The sequence below is a fragment of the Amorphotheca resinae genome (assembly GCF_003019875.1).
Source record: "Amorphotheca resinae ATCC 22711 unplaced genomic scaffold M430scaffold_4, whole genome shotgun sequence".
In the NCBI taxonomy this organism is placed as follows: domain Eukaryota; kingdom Fungi; phylum Ascomycota; class Leotiomycetes; order Helotiales; family Amorphothecaceae; genus Amorphotheca; species Amorphotheca resinae.
Window position 1 is genome coordinate 942846 of NW_020194474.1, and position 18354 is coordinate 961199.

General features: G+C 51.2%; 6 protein-coding genes across 6 annotated transcripts; 3 read left to right on the forward strand and 3 right to left on the reverse strand.

The window, feature by feature from the left end:
- Positions 1–825: 825 nt before the first annotated feature.
- Positions 826–2863, reverse strand: M430DRAFT_99054 (hypothetical protein; the record flags this gene model as incomplete). The annotated part of the gene is made up of 7 exons (XM_024870160.1): positions 826–1127; positions 1291–1798; positions 1852–1995; positions 2169–2185; positions 2294–2534; positions 2586–2600; positions 2654–2863. 7 exons carry the CDS (start codon positions 2861–2863, stop codon positions 826–828), a joined length of 1437 nt encoding a protein of 478 aa, XP_024722290.1.
- A 589-nt stretch (positions 2864–3452) lies between these two features.
- Positions 3453–7490, reverse strand: M430DRAFT_118329 (hypothetical protein). The gene is made up of 7 exons (XM_024861703.1): positions 7358–7490; positions 7072–7292; positions 6654–7015; positions 5548–6602; positions 4581–5240; positions 4234–4524; positions 3453–4184 (listed from the first exon to the last, which is right to left on the reverse strand). Exons 1-7 carry the CDS (start codon positions 7439–7441, stop codon positions 3741–3743), a joined length of 3117 nt encoding a protein of 1038 aa, XP_024722291.1. The 5' UTR covers positions 7442–7490; the 3' UTR covers positions 3453–3740.
- Positions 7491–7887: 397 nt separating this feature from the next.
- Positions 7888–9681, forward strand: M430DRAFT_118332 (hypothetical protein; the record flags this gene model as incomplete). Its single annotated transcript, XM_024861704.1, has 4 exons — positions 7888–7933; positions 7992–8146; positions 8218–9251; positions 9308–9681. 4 exons carry the CDS (start codon positions 7888–7890, stop codon positions 9360–9362), a joined length of 1290 nt encoding a protein of 429 aa, XP_024722292.1. The 3' UTR covers positions 9363–9681.
- Positions 9682–13001: 3320 nt separating this feature from the next.
- M430DRAFT_17698 (hypothetical protein) lies at positions 13002–13591 on the reverse strand (the record flags this gene model as incomplete). Its single annotated transcript, XM_024863723.1, has 2 exons — positions 13002–13244; positions 13469–13591. 2 exons carry the CDS (start codon positions 13589–13591, stop codon positions 13002–13004), a joined length of 366 nt encoding a protein of 121 aa, XP_024722293.1.
- Positions 13592–14725: 1134 nt separating this feature from the next.
- Positions 14726–16149, forward strand: M430DRAFT_49296 (hypothetical protein; the record flags this gene model as incomplete). Its single annotated transcript, XM_024868059.1, has 2 exons — positions 14726–15810; positions 15861–16149. The coding sequence occupies 2 exons, from the start codon at positions 14726–14728 to the stop codon at positions 16147–16149; spliced, it is 1374 nt and encodes a 457-aa protein (XP_024722294.1).
- M430DRAFT_221716 (hypothetical protein) lies at positions 15831–16878 on the forward strand. Its single transcript, XM_024864646.1, has one exon. The coding sequence runs from the start codon at positions 16276–16278 to the stop codon at positions 16819–16821; it is 546 nt and encodes a 181-aa protein (XP_024722295.1). The 5' UTR covers positions 15831–16275; the 3' UTR covers positions 16822–16878.
- Positions 16879–18354: the final 1476 nt, after the last annotated feature.

Genomic DNA, 18354 nt, shown 5'->3' on the forward strand with positions numbered 1-18354 from the left:
GGCTTTCCCACCCTCGACACTCTCGGGCCGCCTCCACATTACTCAATCATTCGACGGAGTAATGGAAGGGGGCGAGAGAGCGTGAGATGAGGATGGGGCCGCCTGGAACACCCGTCATGCTTTGTATACATTACCTTGAACCGCAGAAAATCCATGGCGGAAGATGCACACTTTCGTCTACCGTAAACGTACTGCCTGTTTGTCCGAGTTTGGTTCCGATTCGAGGAATTGGGAGAAGTGTTGACGTGTTGTGTAGTTGAGGGTAAGAAAGCGGGAGGTGGGCAATTGAAAGAGGGGCGAGGGGGGGAAGCTTTTATATAAGGCACCGGATTGTGTCGGATGATCGCATTCCACTTTTTTCACCGGCCGTGGACGAGTCAAAAGCGTAGAGGACTACTTCTCTTGCACAGGAGGGGAGCAGATTTCCTACCAATGACGATATGGTGATCCCGTTCGATCGTTACGAAATACCCCGTCAACCGGATTGTGCGCGCTAATGGTGGGGTTGACCGTTGCTCTCTGCTAAATGGGACGGCACGTACCAGCGATACCGGGACAGACAACTGCTGCGATAACTTATGTCGTTGTTGCTTGTTGCTGTACCTGGGATCTATGTTTCTCTTCTCTCCTTTTTATTTTTCTCCCCTTTTTTTACCCCTTCTTTCCCCCTTCTTTCTTCTAGAGGGGTCTTACCTTGATCGTGGTTGTGGATATCGTCGTATCGGAGTTGGACGATCGAGCGGTATTCTGTTCGAGAGAACCCCGCCAAGCGTCTCTTCCCCTCACTCGGCTTCGAACGGCATTGACGTGTCTGTTGACTTTCTCCTACGCAAGGCCCAGTATTTTCCTCCTCAACTTCCCGCCGATCCATAAGATGCCTGCGGTATTATCCCCCCCTTCCTCGGTTCTGCCTTCTCTACTCTCCATGAGGACCCGCGCCTCTTCCAGCCCTCTCTTCTTAAACCCGCCGGGCAGCAGACACCAGAGTGCCAATATCATGGCCAGCAGTGCCAATGCGATAGGTTGGAGGACCTGTACTCCCTTCACCTGCGCAATAGCCCCAACGGCGAATGGGAAAACTGCCGCGCCTCCTCCCCCGAAAGCCGCTGCGAAACCCACGGCACTTACTAGAAGCTCGGAGTTAGTGACTCTAACGAACTCTAGCATCCCTGGGAGGAAACACATATGTAGTTACGGGTGATTGCGAGGGCGCAGAACCGGAGAAGCGGAGAAGGACACGCTCAAGGAGCAGTAGTAGGCAGAGAATATTGAAGAAGAGTATATCCTCACCATGCAATCTCAACGGCAGTAATTTCGTCGCGACCACGATGGCAGCCGGAAACATCGGTCCTAGAAAGAAACCCAACCACCCCGCAAAGATGGCACTAGCAACGAAGTTCGGGATTAGCCAGAAGCATAACTCCATACCCATAGCGATGACTATATAAGCGGCGATTGCGGTCTTGTCTCCAATTTTGCCCGTGACAAAACCAAGAACAATACGCCCAAAGGTAATACCCAACCAAAAGCCGGTAGCAACAAGGCCGGAGGCGAATGGCTCCCCGTGTCTCACTTTCAACATGAAAGTGACAAGCCAGCCGCCAAGAGATACTTCAATACCCACGTAACCTAGAAGAAAAATGGCACAAATCCAGGTTATAGGGTTTAGTACCGCTTCTTTTGTGGAAGATTGGCCATCTGCAGAGTGGCTGATTGGGTCCTTGGCTCTGTAGACTTTTCCCGTGGCCTCTCGGAATGAAAGAGAGCAAAGGAGAAGCTCGAGGACAGCCAGTCCGACCTGGACACACGTGAGAATGGAGAAGTAGAGGAAGAGAGTGGGACAACCGATACCATCATGTAATAGAAGATATACCATGGCCGGTTTCCCTTCGTAACCATGCTTGTTGCAATCAAGGGACTGATAGTTGCACCCAGCCCGTACGCACCGTGTAAGAAGCCCAGGCTCTCATTCGCGTTCTGCATATTCCCGATCCACTATATGATTAGAAAGTCAATGAGAGCCTGATAATGTGACAGTAGAAGCTAGAGGGTGTAATCCATTGTCTCGTAAAGCATGCTTAACCTCGGACATAGCTCAGTTCTAGAGTAAGGTATGCTTCAATCATGAATTGTTAACGGAAGGGCAATTCGCTCCCGGGTGTCCTTACCGCATTCCATGCTCCATCTTATCCATAAAGTCAGCGCAAATGTCTAGATTGAAACGAGGAATGAAATAGGCTTTCTGAACTACGAGGCGTTCTTCAAATGTAAACGCGGCACTCAAAGCACACACCTTCAAGACCATTCCCAAACCCAGCTAGCATAAAAATGATAGGAAGTACAGCGTATGGGGGATGGACACAGGTAACGACATAGGCAATGGTCTTGCACACCGGTGCAATAACAGCGACACCGAATTGTCCAAAGCGCATGTGAATTCCGTTGTTAAGGATGGCGGCAAATGTATATCCAATGAATGGAGCGAGAAATACCAGCGAAATAATAGTGTAATCAAGATTGTAGTATCTTTCAAGCTGGGCTGATGCTCAATTACCTGTTTCGGCCCCATAAAACGGGCAACTTACATATGGAATCAGCGCCTTCGAGAGATCATTAGCAGGTCAAGGATGTCCCGTATTTATGGAGCACTTACCCCGTATGCAGAGTCATTCATACCCATTATGACAAAAGTGTAGAGCGCTGCGATGTATCGATAGACATTAATTCTAGGTTCATTCCACTGCTCCAAACGACTTGAACTGGAGACGGTACTGTCGACCTTCTCCCTTGCGCTCTCCAGGACACTGTCAATAACTTGTTTCGTCTCATCTTCCACTACAGCGGCAGATGTGATTCTATCCATAGCTATCTCCTCATCGACCACATGGTCCAGACTGGTTGTAGAATGCATTTCTGGTATCGTGTATTGGAAGAGACAGCAGACTCCCACTTACTGAATGAAATCCTGCGATTGATAAGGGCATGGTTACATGTACGTGGAGTGGGCCCGCCGCCCTCCAACTGTCGAATTCCATCCAATTACTGAGAGGAATGAAGTAAACGACCCGGGGGTGCTTCCCGCCCCCTGAAGAAGGCTTTCAAAGGGAGGCTGAGAGAAACGGTGTGACGAGATTGGGGAGGTTCAAGCAGATGGAATCGAATCAATCATTGGAATGAGATCGGCCATCGTTGGCTTCTGGAGATGTCAAGGTTCTGGCCAATCTCCCTAGACTTATGAGCTGGCGCTCTCCCGACGAATGGACGGCATATGGTGAGTTGGCAGTTGTCAACTTATCAGTGACCCAGGGCAAGTTGCGGGGCTACTAGCCATCTCACCGGGTTTATATCATGGTTGGGGTCTCCAGGAAATAGTACAGCTACACGTAGTATAAATAAGACGGGGAATTAGCCGACGTTTAGCCTCGGCGGTCCGCATTCCGTATGGGCTAGCACATGATATCAAGTAACTTGCTTCTACAATCAATACACTCGTGACCTGTATAGGATAAAGACGGCAAGATTATTTTAACGATCCTGCACCTTCACTAAACCATTGAGGCTGATGATAAATTGGCTTGTATTCGCCAGGCGGCGTTCGACAAACTGATCCCAGAATCAGTATCCATCCGTGCTACGAATCTCGGGCTCGTATGCGATTTGTCTTTCCCGCAGTATATTCAACACTCTTCTTGTGCCGGGCATCCATCGGGCGTGCACCAGGTAGCCAGAATTTTCAAAGCTCAAACTTTCTGCTCAAACTCCCTGGCAAGCCTTTGCAAATAGAACCCTCTGACATCAGCTGGTAAGCTGTCAAAGGATTTAGTTATCTTGGCAACATCCTGTCTGCCTTTCTCATATGCCTGTAGATCTCGATTTCCATACACATCCTTTCCTGCAGCGTAACCTGTGGGTAAATTGCGGAAGAATACGTTCACCGCAACGCTCATACCGGAAGTCGGTACGGCAGTATGAAGCCACAGTGGAGGTAGGAAGAGGACGTCGCCCGGGGATAGCCGTGCTTCATGAGGGTGTGCACCAGCAAGAACATGTTCTTCAAGCTTATCGAACACGTTAATACTCGAGCTTGAGGCGCCGGGTTCAAACTGAAAATACTGTATGTCGGAGGGGGGAAATAGGAGCAGCCGTTTAGAGGCTCGAATCTGGCAGAGCACATTTGCCATCACCTGGATCATGTGAATCAGCAGAAGTAAGGTAGCGGTGAATTAGGCTTACATCATAATGAAGCCACATGATGACAGGCCCGGAGATGCGCAGCGGAGAGCTGTGGGCGTTCTCGATGATGGTTGTTAATTCAGGAGGGAGTTTGAAATCGGCCGCAATTGACGGAAAATCTCTCTCAATATCTGCTGGAAGTTCTGAAGGCTTTTCGGATGATAAAGAACGAAGGTAAAGCTTCTCGCCAGTGTCAGCTTGCTCTATGAACTCCCCGAATGTCTTGGAGACGTAGGAGAAATTCTTGGACTGAAAATCCATATGTGGTGAGGTAGCCTGGTGAACAACGACCTATTGCTGTAAGTATAAGAGTTTGCAGATAATAATTATTCAATGAAAAGGCTCACCTCGCGTTGAGACCCAATTTTTTCCTTCAGATAAGCTGGCGTCCAAACCTCTGTACATGATCCAATGTTTAATCCTTCAAGGATGACGGGCTTTCTCGCCTCCAGAATGTTATTGAACTCTTCTTGGGACTTTATTCTCACCCGCGGTACACTGACAAGGCAGTCGTCGACATTATGCGGGACTGAAGATTGTTTAGAAGCACTTGCTGTGATTGTGGCAGCTCCTGTACCCAGGTATTTCCATGAAGCTTTTGGATCCTTGACGGCATTCTGCCCCTGACAAGTTGACGTGGTTCCCGTAACATGGACTGTGTAGCAGCCTCTGTTCCAGAACGTGCCAAATGAGAAGCATACTGCTGATCCACCCATGATGAGCAACGAACCTCCGATGGATACGACAGAATGCCCAATTAGAAGCGGTCGCGGATTTGAGGAGGAGAAGTTGAGTGTTTCTGGTGAAGCAAATTCCGAATGATTCTTCTGGGAAGGAAAAGAACAAACTTCATTCCGCCACTTCAGTATCTCATCCTTAATAATTCCTCCTACAACGTAGGCTCGGCCGTCATGATTGACTGTACTTGCGCCGAAGCGAGCAATAGTTGCTTGTTGGTTTGAGTTTCCGTCTATTTTCAAAGGGCGTGTAAAGCTTATAGTAGGCTCCTGTTGGCGCAAATATTAACTACAGCCCTTCTTATATCAATGTAAAGAAGACAAGATTGACCCTCGATCAGTGGGCACTAGCAGATCCATGGATCCCGAATGTAGCCCAAGTTTATCAGAAGCAACAAAAAGCTTTCAGATATTGGGCCTCTGCGTGCTGAATGGTAGGCAGATACCTACTTGCTCAAGTGGCCTTCTAATCATTCAAATGTTTTTGAACATATTCATGCGGCTGAAGTTTTGGGTCTTAGGCCGGATGATTGTCCAATTCTGGATGAGGGAAAAAAAATCGAGTTATACGGCTTACCTGGCCCAAGAAGGAACTCTGTAACTCCCACTCCCAGATTTCTTGCTGCACGACTCCGTCTTCCGAAATCCCACCAGCGAGTAGACCACGTCCTGATATCGACTGCTCTGAGGCACTTGAATTGGTGAACACCGTGAAAGTTGCACCGTACGTAGCACGAGGCATCTCATTCGAACTACAAGCACACTTCTTCCATCCGAACCGTCGATTCCATATGAAGAAGGTGCTTCCTATGCTCCGCGAATCACTTCTCCCGGGAGATATAAGCACAGAACCGCTGCCCAGGTAGATAGCGCTATGGCGATATCGGGGTTGTGGTAGATCGTCGACACGCTCCCATACTCGCGGCCATTTATGGTAGACCCAGCAATCTGATAAAGCATTATCCGGCGAGGTTCGACCACCAACGAGCAATGCCCCAGCATCCCCTATGTCTGTAATAGTGTGACACATTCGACTCGATGGGGTGCTGGAGCCGATGAAATCGAATGGCTGATCCCTTATTGTGTCAGTAGAATACACATCATATGATGCCAACCTGTTATTCAATCCCATGCCAGCAAAATTGCCAACCCTATCATCCAGACCGGTCGGGCTCCTGACGGGGAGCACTGCGGAAAACCTTCGATAGCCGTGTGCATTTGCAGTCTCAGAATACACCACTTCGGCATGTAAAGACTTGCTTATGGTCGGAGACTGAGGCGGCCCATATGCACTAGTTTCCGGAAAGCTGGACACGTTGTTTGCAACAAGTAAGATGTAATGGCAGCCAAACAAGGCGAATTCCTCCCATTCATCAAATGGCTCAATGAGGTCTAATGATGAACGTTCACTAGGAGAAAGGAATCCTGCAGAGCTCCATAATTCCCACAAATTGTATGCCAAGGTGTTGCTCCAACCCAAAGATTTGAAACGTTGGCACTGTGCAGATTTTGTGGGATACTTTTCAACGGCTCTGAGTGGAGTCTGCAGTTTGTTGAAATGTGCCATCATAGTCTTAGCAAATGGATGGTCAATTCCGTCAGGGAGTAGCTGCTCTAGAAGACAGAATTGGGCTACGATTTTGTCAGTCTCGGACACATGAGTAGGAGAAAAGGAGATGCAACCTTGGGGTAGTTTGCCTGCCCATTGTATTAAGGAATCTGCAGCTTCGACATTCATATATGTAATTGAAACTTCAGCTACGAGAAGTACCTGGCAGTTCTCAATATCAATTGCACTAGCCAGACCCTGATTAAGGCCTGAGAGGTCCCTCAGATCGCATCCCAACTGTAGATACTGATCACTGCGAAGCAACATATTCCCTTCCGCCAACACCTCGACCCCGGTTAGCATCTCGGTGAGTTCCTTTGTGCGTTGCACAACATCTCGCTTTTTGACCATCAGCTCCCTGTAGTCGACATCGATGAATTTTACACCATTACAAGCAGCTGGATACCGCGTGAGGCATTGCCAGGGAAGTGGATCACTGGACACTCGTCAGCGATCATTGTGGTGACCATGGACCAACAACCTCGTACTCACTACCCACAGCCCAAATTTATGACCACCTTCTGTTTCTTGGAGGGTGTTTCTAGGAATTGGCGCACGACGTGGTCTACGGCCTTCATCCTCAGCCAATAGCCACGATTTATTAAAGGGGCCCGTCTCTGTGGCTTCTTGACAAAATAGCGAAAGTAGTGAGGCTCATTGGGGAAATACAGGCGCTCGACGCTGCGCTTTGACACGATGCTGCTATTATTTGTCTAGCAGGAGTAAGTAAAAGCGCGAGGAGGGGTAGGAGGAGGGGTATTGATAAGAGGAGACGCACAGCCATGATTGAATCATCTTGTATTTGAGCTTTCCCCCTAGACTGAGGTTTTGAGATCCTGGGGGCAACATTTTGTTCTCTCATCCTGTGAGAAGAGGCTGGCTCTTGACCTCTTGCTTTGCCTGCAAAAATCTCTATCTACCTGGGTACGCATTTGACGACTCAAAATCGTGCAGATTTAAGGTTTGGACCGAGCTTTTACTTTATGCCTAAGGCATAAATAAAGAGGAGCAACCAAGATGGGCCTAGGACTAGGATGCGGCTATTATATCTTACCTCAAGTCCAAGCTTCAAGCTCCCAACCCCGCCATTATCAACACCTTCTATTAACAACGGCCGACCAGCGATCTGGTTTGAGACCCAATGCACTTGTTAGAAGGTCTCTTTGTTTCTGGTCCAGCTTCCCTTTGCAGTCGTCCCCTGTAGTAACGACTGGAAAGCACGCGATTTCCGCATGTTACCTGTGAGGAGTGGCCTTGCTCGACGACGGCTCGCTGTGTAGCTCGTTCCCGGGCTCCTCCACAATGGCCATGAATTTCGTGACGTTCAACCAGGACTACAGCTGTTTGGCGGTGGGTAAGTCGATGTCCATATTCTTATGAGTCTACTTCAATATTAACCTGCTCGTTTGCAGGGACGTCCAAAGGCTTTCGGATATACCATACAGACCCCTTCGCGAAGATCTTCAGCAGCGACGATGGAAATGTTGCAATCATTGAGATGTTGTTTTCTACGTCGTTGGTTGCGCTCATACTGTCTCCAAGACGCCTGGTGATCCAGAACACCAAAGTAAGCTGCCCCGGCCTGTTTCCTCGCTTTGGCCCGCGTGCTGCTGTTCACATTGCTAATAGTCTTGACAGCGATCTTCGACAATCTGCGAGCTCACATTTCCCTCAGCCGTTCTCGCCGTCAGGTTAAACCGAAAACGACTTGCTGTGGTTTTGGAAGAGGAGATATATTTGTATGATATTGCAAACATGACTCTCCTATACACGATTGCAACATCACCCAACCCTAATGCAATCTGCGCGCTGGCTCCATCATCGGACAAGTGCTACGTTGCATATCCTTTACCAAAACCGAGGGAAGATACAGGAGATAAGCGACCATCGCATGCGCCACCACTCTCAACGTACGTCGCACCGACGTCTGGGGAAGTTCTGATATTTGATGCAATCAAGCTGGAGGCATTGAATGTCGTGGAGGCACATCGTGCCCCTTTGTCATGCATTGCTCTTAATAATGATGGGACTCTACTTGCGACAGCCTCGGAGACTGGAACGATCATCAGGGTGTTCGCCCTTCCAAGTGGAACGAAGCTATACCAGTTTCGAAGAGGTACATATCCCTCGACCATCTACAGCATGTCTTTCAATCTGAACTCGACTTTGCTTTGCGTCTCTTCCACGACGGATACGGTGCATATTTTCCGGTTGGGCCCTCCCGCGGCATCGCAACCTGTTTCATCAAAATCCGACAATAGAAGATGGAGTCGCGCACTTAGCTACGACAGTGGTGCGGAATCCCCCACCCCTGGAACCTCGCCTGGCAGCGAAGTGGCGGATAGCCCGGCCATAGCAAGGAAGTCAAGTGGTACTCTTGGGAGCATGATCAGAAGGTCATCACAAATGATGGGGAAGACTGTCGCTGGAGCTGTAGGGGGGTATCTACCCCAAGCCGTAACAGAGATGTGGGAACCCATGAGGGATTTCGCATTCATCAGGTTGCCCAAGAGTGGTACGGGAAACAACTCCACAGGTGGTCCGCTTCGAAGCGTTGTGGCTATGAGCAACAGCAGTCCTCAGGTAATGGTAGTCACTAGCGACGGGGGTTTCTATATTTTTAGCATTGATATGGAAAATGGCGGCGAAGGGGTTCTGGTGAAGCGGTATTCGTAAGTTGACCACAGTCTCCCCGTCTACTTCTGTCGGACTAATGTTTCTCTGGCAGTGTTCTTGAAGGGGATGATAGGCTGGATCAGTCGGCAATTGATTATAATAACTAAGAGGATTGCGAAGGTTCACATTCATCTCTTGGCATCGAGTGGTAATTTTTGCGAAGAAGGGGGGAGGGGGCTCTTGCTTGATTACGAATTCCGTACCTGCATCATCAGTCGGCGTTCTTGCAGCAGCTTGGTATAGGTATGAGGCGTTGGTCATTGTTTGGAGGTAGAACTAGCCCAGGATAGTGCTGGCCCTTGAACGATTTGATATATTTTGGGGAGCCTTGCTCATGTGAAGCAGAACCCCCACCTCAAGTTAGTACAGCAATAGACATGAGAGAGGCCTCGTCTCCCTCGCATCCGAAACATGGCTCTTCTGGACTCTGGAGTAACACCATGCAAGCCCCTAGGTAGGTAGAACAACACCAAGGTGGCCCCCCGTCCCTCGAGCACGCAGTGGAGCTAGAGTGACAGATACCTAGGTAGGTGTGGTAGCAACGAGACAAAATCTCGCAGAAAAAAAAGCGTATCCACGAGGTACAGTACAACCGGGATGGGGGTCGTGCATCATCTCCAGAGATAGAGTGCAGGTGGCAGCCATGTGGTGGACAGCGGCCCCCTAGCAGCAAGGACTGGACACACACAACAACTGCAAGGGCGCGAATCCTTCGACGGGCGATTCTTCTTCACTACTACTACAGTACTACTATACTACTCCGTCCGGTAGTATTTTTAAAAATAACACCCTGCTCTACTACTACCTACCTTACCCACAGCCGCAAGGGTGCAGTAGTAGTGGTTCCCTAAAGCAGATGGTGGTGGTGGTAAGGTAGGTTAAAGTCAGGCACCGCCTCGCTAGGCGAGCTCGTGGAGAGTTGTATGCAGAACATGTGTGTGTCGCATCTGGTTTAGGGTGCTCTCCGGCAGGCTCGGGAGTGTTTGATGATGTGAGCAGCGTTGTGTTTCAGAATCTGTGAGCATGGATTGGAGACGGGGTGGTGGTGGGGGTTTTGGAGATGGACGTTGTACACACACCATCCTCTTGTGAGGTGAGGTTGGGAGGAGGCGACGATGTCTACGGATGTATCAAGTTGCGGAGGTGGAAGTGTGTCGTTACTGTTACGGCCCACGGACGCTGTGAGAGAGACCGTTGTTGGGTTGGGATTGATTTGAAATACAGAGTGCGAGAGACCATATTTGGATGGATCGTGGAATTTTAGTTGGTTGGTGGCTATAGGTGAACATGTTGGTGGTTATTTGAAATATCATGACGACCTGTCTACTTCATGTTCTATGTTAGGTACTGTAAACTGTAATACTTACGTGCGTACCGAGTATAGCAAGACTTCGTGGTATGTGTAGCTATATCGGGATGTACAGGGCCAGCGCCGCCGAGCTATGAGACGAACCGATTCGGATCTGCATCTAGAGACTCTCTTGCCGTGAACCGAATCCTGGATTCTAAGTATAGCACAGTAAGAGCTCTTGAATATGATCAGAAGTTGCCAGCCAAAAAAAAAAATGCTACAGTACCTTACGTACGGGGTGTACGGAGTAAGGTATGCTCTGCGACCAAAAGTTAAAGAGCAGGGCCTCAATGACGATCCCCAGCGTCCCATCCAAAAAAAGACCCAGGAAACGCACCCAGAGATCTGCAATCACGTTGAATTACAGTACCTACCCACGACCCTGGACAAGCATGCCGATAATAGATTCTCGAGTCGGCCCCAGCAATCGGTCCACGATCATCATTCCAGGTCGGCGGGCGAAGAGATCCGCAACCCCGCGATGGTCGTGGCGGAAATAATGAATGAACCAACGCCATTTTGAGAGCGAAATTAATTGTCACCATCGCCAGAGCGGGCTGGACCTTCCTAAAGCAAGCGGAGGCGGTAGCGCACGACGATTTGCGATAGCACTGCAACGATAAGTAGTCGTGATACAGCGATATCGATAAGTATAACCGTAGGCAGGTATAGGCGTGCCTGGCTTAGCAGGGTGGGGAGGGGAGGCAGCCAAGCGCAGGACCAGAGATGCAGGGGCCGTCCACGTGTAGCCGTGAATAATTTGTGATGGAGTAGCAGTCTACTACTCTGTACGTACAACTTGTCACTGTCAAATTGTCAATCGGTAGATAGCGGGCAGCTTCTGCGCGTGTACCTGGCCCAGTGTCAGTCCCGCCGAACCCCTGCGAGCCAGGCCGGAGGGGGAATCATGGAATAAGGAATCCCCTCGTCGGGTCCAGTGTTCCCCACGCAGAGCATATCCATGGGAGAGGTCAGCGGTGTGATGGGAACGCTGGAACTCGCAGCTGTCGACGTTGGCGCGTTCTATTTCAGTCGCCGTCAACTTACCTATTAATTAACACTCAAATTATTCAGATAATTACCACATGCGGTGCAGTACGGAGTAACTCGACCACACCGCCCTACCCAGGTACCTCTGTCCCCCCTCTCTCGCTCGTCTATTATTATTTCAGTCATCAGCGACGACTCCATTCTTCCACGACGGCTCCGTAGATCCCTTACCGTTCGGTAACGGCGGGCGAGGGACGAGCGGGCGCCCTGGTCGAATAGATCAGCATGGCCTGAGGCGACATGGTAGCGGGCCTTTCTCTCACGAGGGAGCCATGATGTGATTCGGCTTGAGAGGGGATTTGAGGTACATTCACTGTACTCCGTACAGTAGTTAGTGGTGCTGTATATCCCAGCCTCGCATGGAAGAAGAAATAAAACTCCGCACGCACAGGGACTACGGAATATGTACTCCGTACTGTAGAATGGAGCCTGGAGTACAGAGCGCACACTGATGGTACTCTGCAAGTCCTGTAGCCCGGGGGATCATGATTATTTGGAGTCGTGAGTCTGGAAATGATGGAGGGAGCCCCGTCTTCCCCCATGTAACCTCAGCCCACACACGTGTTGCCGGCGTGGACGAGTAGGAGTACGGAGCACGGGGGGCCTGACAGGACGGAGTACAGCAGTAGTAGGCGGCTCGATAAGCTCGATACCTTTGATATCCTTGATGCCTTCGATATCCGCCCGGTAGGCTCCGCGGGACGAGGTCACTGTATGATGCCATCCATGATCAAGGAGGTGATGGTGTCTCGGATACCCTGACGACCTTGGGTGTGTACTTCCGTCGCTGTGCTGGAGCCTGGTGAACAAAACCGGAGCCGCTTATTCTCTGCAGTAGAGTAGGTATGGAGGAAGGAGGATGACGATCTGACTCTTTTGGTTTAACTTGATTTGACCTCGTCTGATCTGATCTGATTGACATCCTCGAGTCCTGGTTTGGGACGCCGCTGGCGAAGATCGCAGAACAGCATTAACCAGGCAACGACCATACCACAAGGAATGGCATGCATATCGAACCCTGCCTTGTTCAAGACAGGCTAGCACAGCCATACGGACGTATCGTAAGTTCGTACCAACTGCTGCCACTGACTGGCCAGGTCGGCTGCTACTATGCCTGCCAGGGACACCAGACAAGAGTACCGAGCAGGTGTCTCAAGAGTTCAGACTGACTTCACCGCGGACCGCAATACCGCGATACCGCGCCTAAAGAGCAGAGACGCTCTACTGTATAGAGTCTGGTGGTTCTGGTATGCCAGGTCGTGCCTGGCAGGACCCCCAGTCAGTCAAGCTTCAGTCAAATCATCATCAAGCAACTAACTCTGTGAACCATCCCATTCTCCGGCAGTCAGCGTTCACTTGCTACAACACGACTCCATGGTAACGGCACTCGAGGCTCTCTCAGAGCCGCGGCAACGACCTCAAACGTTCGACAGCAGAACCGCAACATCTCCTGCTGCTCTGTAGAGCACAGCCTGGTGTACCACACAGCCCAGTAGTCAGTGTCCACTTCTGCGCACCGCTGCTTGTGGAGTAATTGGACCGTGTCCCTGCCTGGCAGTCCGGTCGCAGCGTCGTAGCGCAGCACACACTACTACGACACAGGGTCTCAGCATTTACTGTAGGCAGTAAGACTTGGGGGACTTGAGCGCGTCTGGAAGTACTTTTACCTTAGCTAGTGCTAAGTATACACTTTACCGGACTGATCTTACTGTGCCTAAAAGTGTCTAAAGTGCCTTGTTAGTGTCCGCAGCGCATCGCCACGCCCGTCCAGGAATAATATCGGCAAACTGTGACCCCACCCCACTACCTTACAACACCAGGGCCAACACTAGCAACACCAGCAACACCAGCAACACCAAGCAACAACTTCCCACTCCCCATTCTCCACTCCCCACTCCCCACTACGAGAGCGACGACCATCACAACGACCGTCATTGCGACCGTCACTACGACCACGAGCACGACCACGAACCCAACCTTGACCTTGATTGATTGAATGAATGGCCATCCATGGCCCCTCGACCACTCTCAACCACGACGACCCTCGAGCATCTCGGCCTCGACCACCTCGAACACCTCCATACCTCCACGCCATGATGATGGCCCTCGTGGCTCGTCCAGCCAATCAATGCTGTGATAAGACGGGGAAATCGAAGTCTGGTCCCAGCCCCTCCTACTCACACCCTCCCAGACCCTACCCAGACCCCCGGTCACAGAATACGCAGAGAAGGCTAGCCGGAACCTAGAAGGCTTCTAGTTGTACGCAGCACTCCTTGCTAGGAGCAACACCTCGTGGTCTTCTCGTCGTACCTCTGCATCGGAATTCCCACTCGAAACATTCCCGGCCTGCGCTACTCCTGCAGCCCGAACCGGCCATCTTCGGCCACCAGCCACCGCCTCCTGGCACCTGCTACTAGCTGCTGTAGGGTTACTATCTACGGTGCAGAGGTACCGGGGCTAGTATCTACGTACTATCATAGCCTTGATGCTAATGATAACTATCCATCTGCCAGGGAGCGCCTCAGAGGTAGGGGTGTCGGAGCCCCCCCCCAGGCCCAGCATCTCTCTAGCTCTGCCGGACGCACCCTTGGATTCTGGGAGAGCAGGGCGATTTGCATTAGTCCCGATATGTTTACTGACATGTTTGTCCCATTATTCGACCTACATTTAGAGGCCCTCATCGCCATCCTCAATCCTCCTGCTCATCCCCCTCATCCTCCTTCCGCAGCCCCTACTCCCTCCCGAAAGCTCACGGCCGTCAACAATCAGCAACGGCCAATAGCCATACGCCACCAGCCAACATTCACACGCTTCCTCCCATAGGACGATCGACGCCTGCTCATTGGGATTCTTCATCAAGAGTTGGCAGCTTATCGGCTCCCTCAGCCTTCCTGCTCCCCGCTTAACGCCTTGCGATTTCCATGCGAGCATCAATTAGGCGCCAATCCTGACCTCGATAACACCGTAACCCAACACCGCAGTCGTGAGCATCAAGCCGGTTGGCTTTGGTCTTGTTGCAAGTTTACCTAGTTCCAACCTGTTATCCTACTCCCCGCTCCTTCTGTCAAGATGGAAATGACACCACAATCCTCTGGCTCGCCTACTTCACCATTCCGATACAATTCGAATCCTCAGCCACTCTATGAGTATCCTTCACCTGCTCAGAGTGACTCACGCTTCAGATCACCAGATTCTCTCCCCGCAATGGGACTTTACTCATGTCCACTGCCTGGATCAACTGTAGAAGATGAGGGCCCGGGATCACACGTGCAGGCACCCACCGCCACCAACAATTGGCCAACAGCCTCCATCAACCAGCACATAGGACCGAGGTCGTCCCAGTCGACTCCCAACGTCCTCTCAGCAGAGTATGATCCTTTTGCTCCTTTTAACCCGGCCGTGTCGGCCTCCTACAGTCATGATATATATGGTGCGCAGACAGCTGAGGTGCCCATACTGCCGGCATCCCCAGTACCATCAATTACCGCTTCGCAACGCTCATCATTTTCTTCTGCTCCAGCCTCGGAGATCTTCACTCAAGCGGGCTCGATCCATTCTTACACCCCAAGGATCAAAATGGAGGACCGTCCAGAGTATGTCACAGGGACCGAGCCGATTCTGATGAGCTCCCCGCAGCTAGATCACAACCTGCTCATCACCTCCGCTAGCCCGTACGCGGGGAGTCTCGAAGCCTCCTTCTACCAAGATCAAGTTTCTATGGGCTGGTCCAAGATGGAATATCCTACCTCTCAGGATCTCCCTTCAATATCAGCTCTCCCAATCCCACCCTACGAGCGGCGTTCGGAGAGCCAGGAACAACCCCCTGCGAGACCTCAGACGCAGCGACGTGTCCCTAGCACGATAGCACGTACGAGACAGCCGCGGAAGCTCACCACCAAGGAAGATGCAAACTTTCAATGCCACGTCAAAGGTTGTGGCAAGCTCTTCGGCCGGAGCTACAATTTCAAAGCGCACATGGAAACGCATGATGCAAGTCGCGAGTACCCATTTCCCTGTCCGCTAAAGGACTGCAACAAGAAGTTTGTGAGGAAGACAGATCTACAGAGGCACCACCAGAGCGTTCACATGAAGCAACGGAATCATCGGTGTGATTATTGCAGTCGCTATTTTGCACGGAAAGACACACTGAGAAGGTAAATCACAACCCCAGCTTGAAATGAGTCTCAACTGACTCCCTCCATAGACACATGGAAGATGGCTGCTCCAAGCGCTTCGATATAGAAACGGTCGACTTTCGGCCACAGACTTACAGCACCAGCGATCCCAATCAGATGAGGCTCGCCTCGCGACCTCCGAATGTGCAATTGAGACAGGCAGCATACAATCCATCAGCTCCGTACCCTCCGCACCCTGGCGGTCCTGTCAACCAAGGCCCACGGGACAACTCTCTCACGTCAGCCGGGGGGCCATACCTGGAGAGACAGGACTACATGACAGGAGACGGCAGCCAGAACGCAGTGTGGACGAATTGATTTGGCAAGCGGCAAGTGAGGATGTTCAATTAATGAAAATGCCGGCGGAGTTGTGGAGGCGCCGTCGGCCGCTCTCGCGACAGATGAGGTGGGGAACGCCCTGAGGGGTAAGCGCGACAGCTTCGAATGAAGCAAAATGTACTTGATAGGAGGAGAGGCAGAGATTCTTGGCATTTCGCGCGGTGTTCTCGGCGTCACATTCTCCGTATGATTATGACTGGGGGTTCATGGTTTTTTTTTTTTTCTTTTACTTTTTCTCTTCAGGATATACCCCTCTTTGGCAAGCAATGTACGATGGAGCTCATGTCGGTAAGGAATTTTGGCAATTGGGTCGAGCAGATCGACAGTTATGCGAAGCAGGGGCCAAGGGCTGAAGGAGCAGGGGCCAGGGTGGGAGCCTGGGAGCCTTGGACGAGGAGTCGCAGACGCTTGGACGGAAGGGTGCATTTTCACGAACCAGCCAATGAGAGGGCGGGGCGAGCTCGAGGGCGGATTGGGCATAGCGTGATCAGCACGTCAGCAGCGCCGGGCCAACAGCCGCCGGGCATATTTTGCATTGTACGTTGTACGTTGTACGTTGTACGTTGTATTAGAGTGCAAGGTAATGAGAGAGAAAGCCGAGAAAGGCCAGCCACACATCGGTCAGTCGTTGCCTCAGGATCGAGTGAGTGAAGTGCCCCGGTGTGGACGAGCGTCTATTCGGCGCTACCATGCGGGTGAGATGGTGAGAAATGTGAATTCACGAGGTCATTTTGCTCGCATCAGTGCTGCTGCTGCTGTTGGTCTTACTCAGTCTGACTGTATCGTCGCAGGCATTTCCCAGTTTCCAGCGTACCATTCGCAGGGCCGGCGAAATCCGCGCAGCAGTCGATACTCGGCAAAATAATATAAAATAATATGAAATAAAGATCAATGTCAATCATTGTACGTACAATGGAGGGGAGGCTAATACGATAGCCATCCTCTGGAGCGAGGGCACCTGCATTCCCCACGGGCCCAAGATGGGATGAAAAGATGGAATAGCCGACTCTACGACCATCTACAACCTAGTAGGGCCGCCTAGTACTGTACTACACTGTGCTGTGTACTGCACTGCGCTGTAGGTCGCCTTCGCCGCCGTCAACCGCCGCCAGCCGAGGAGGCTCACTGCTCCCTGGTTATTGGCGGACCACGTGCCAAGGAGAAAGCTTCATGTCTCCCTCTCCACCAGCGCCACTACCTAAGGGCGACGATAATGGACTGCTGAAATCTGAAGATATTGTAATTCCGCGCGGATGAAAGATCGCGAGAATTCACACCCGCGCTGAAGGATGGGGATCCCTGCTCCGTACCTGGGCGATGGCTGGTGGTTACTTGATGTCTTACTGTTTATGTATGTACCTACTACCCATGTATTATTTCATATTATTATTCAACATCAGGAGTCAGTACAGTAGTAGTAGTAGGCCTGAGTAGATTCTACTACAGCATGGGGGGAATGAATGAATGTCACTTAGAAATTAGGCGTGGACTTTCTTATTTCCCCGTACGCACGTAAGCCCTACCTTAAGGCACCCGTGACTCTAAGCCATCCCGGATTCCCAGCTCCTTAAACGGGACTGGCGCGGGAAACCCCTGCTAAGGTAGACGGGGGCTAGATAGGTAGATAGCGGGGCGGGCGGGGGGTTCTAATCTACAATGTATGGCGATGATCGTGATTGATTATCCGGGTCATCTAACGCCACGAGTATTTTATTATTTTATTACATGTATCTCCGGATTGCAGAGGCTTACGGACTACTAGGTAGGTACAGCGTGCTGAGGTAATATGAGCAGGAGCGAGCGGGTCGGGCGCCGGGAGTCGGGAGTCGGGCGGGCATAGCCGAGGGCCAGCAGGGCGGAGGGTGGGGTGTGCGATCGCGATGCGTGGTTTTCTTACTCGTACTCGGTATCATCAACACTGACAAGGTAACAGCATTTTTGTCATCATCACCACCATCCCATTCCCATCCCCATCCCCCATCATCGGTACCCAGGCTCGCAAGATCAAATCCCGGGACAATGGCGCATGGCTGGGAACTCGAGTCTTCGAGGGCACAATCCGAGGCGCGTGCGAGTGCTGGTTTTTCCCATCGCCCCCTCTCGACCCTGGGTTCTGGACCTGGGGATCGACGCGAGGCTGATGGATAGAGGATGGGATGTCTTAGGATTGACATACAACGCAAT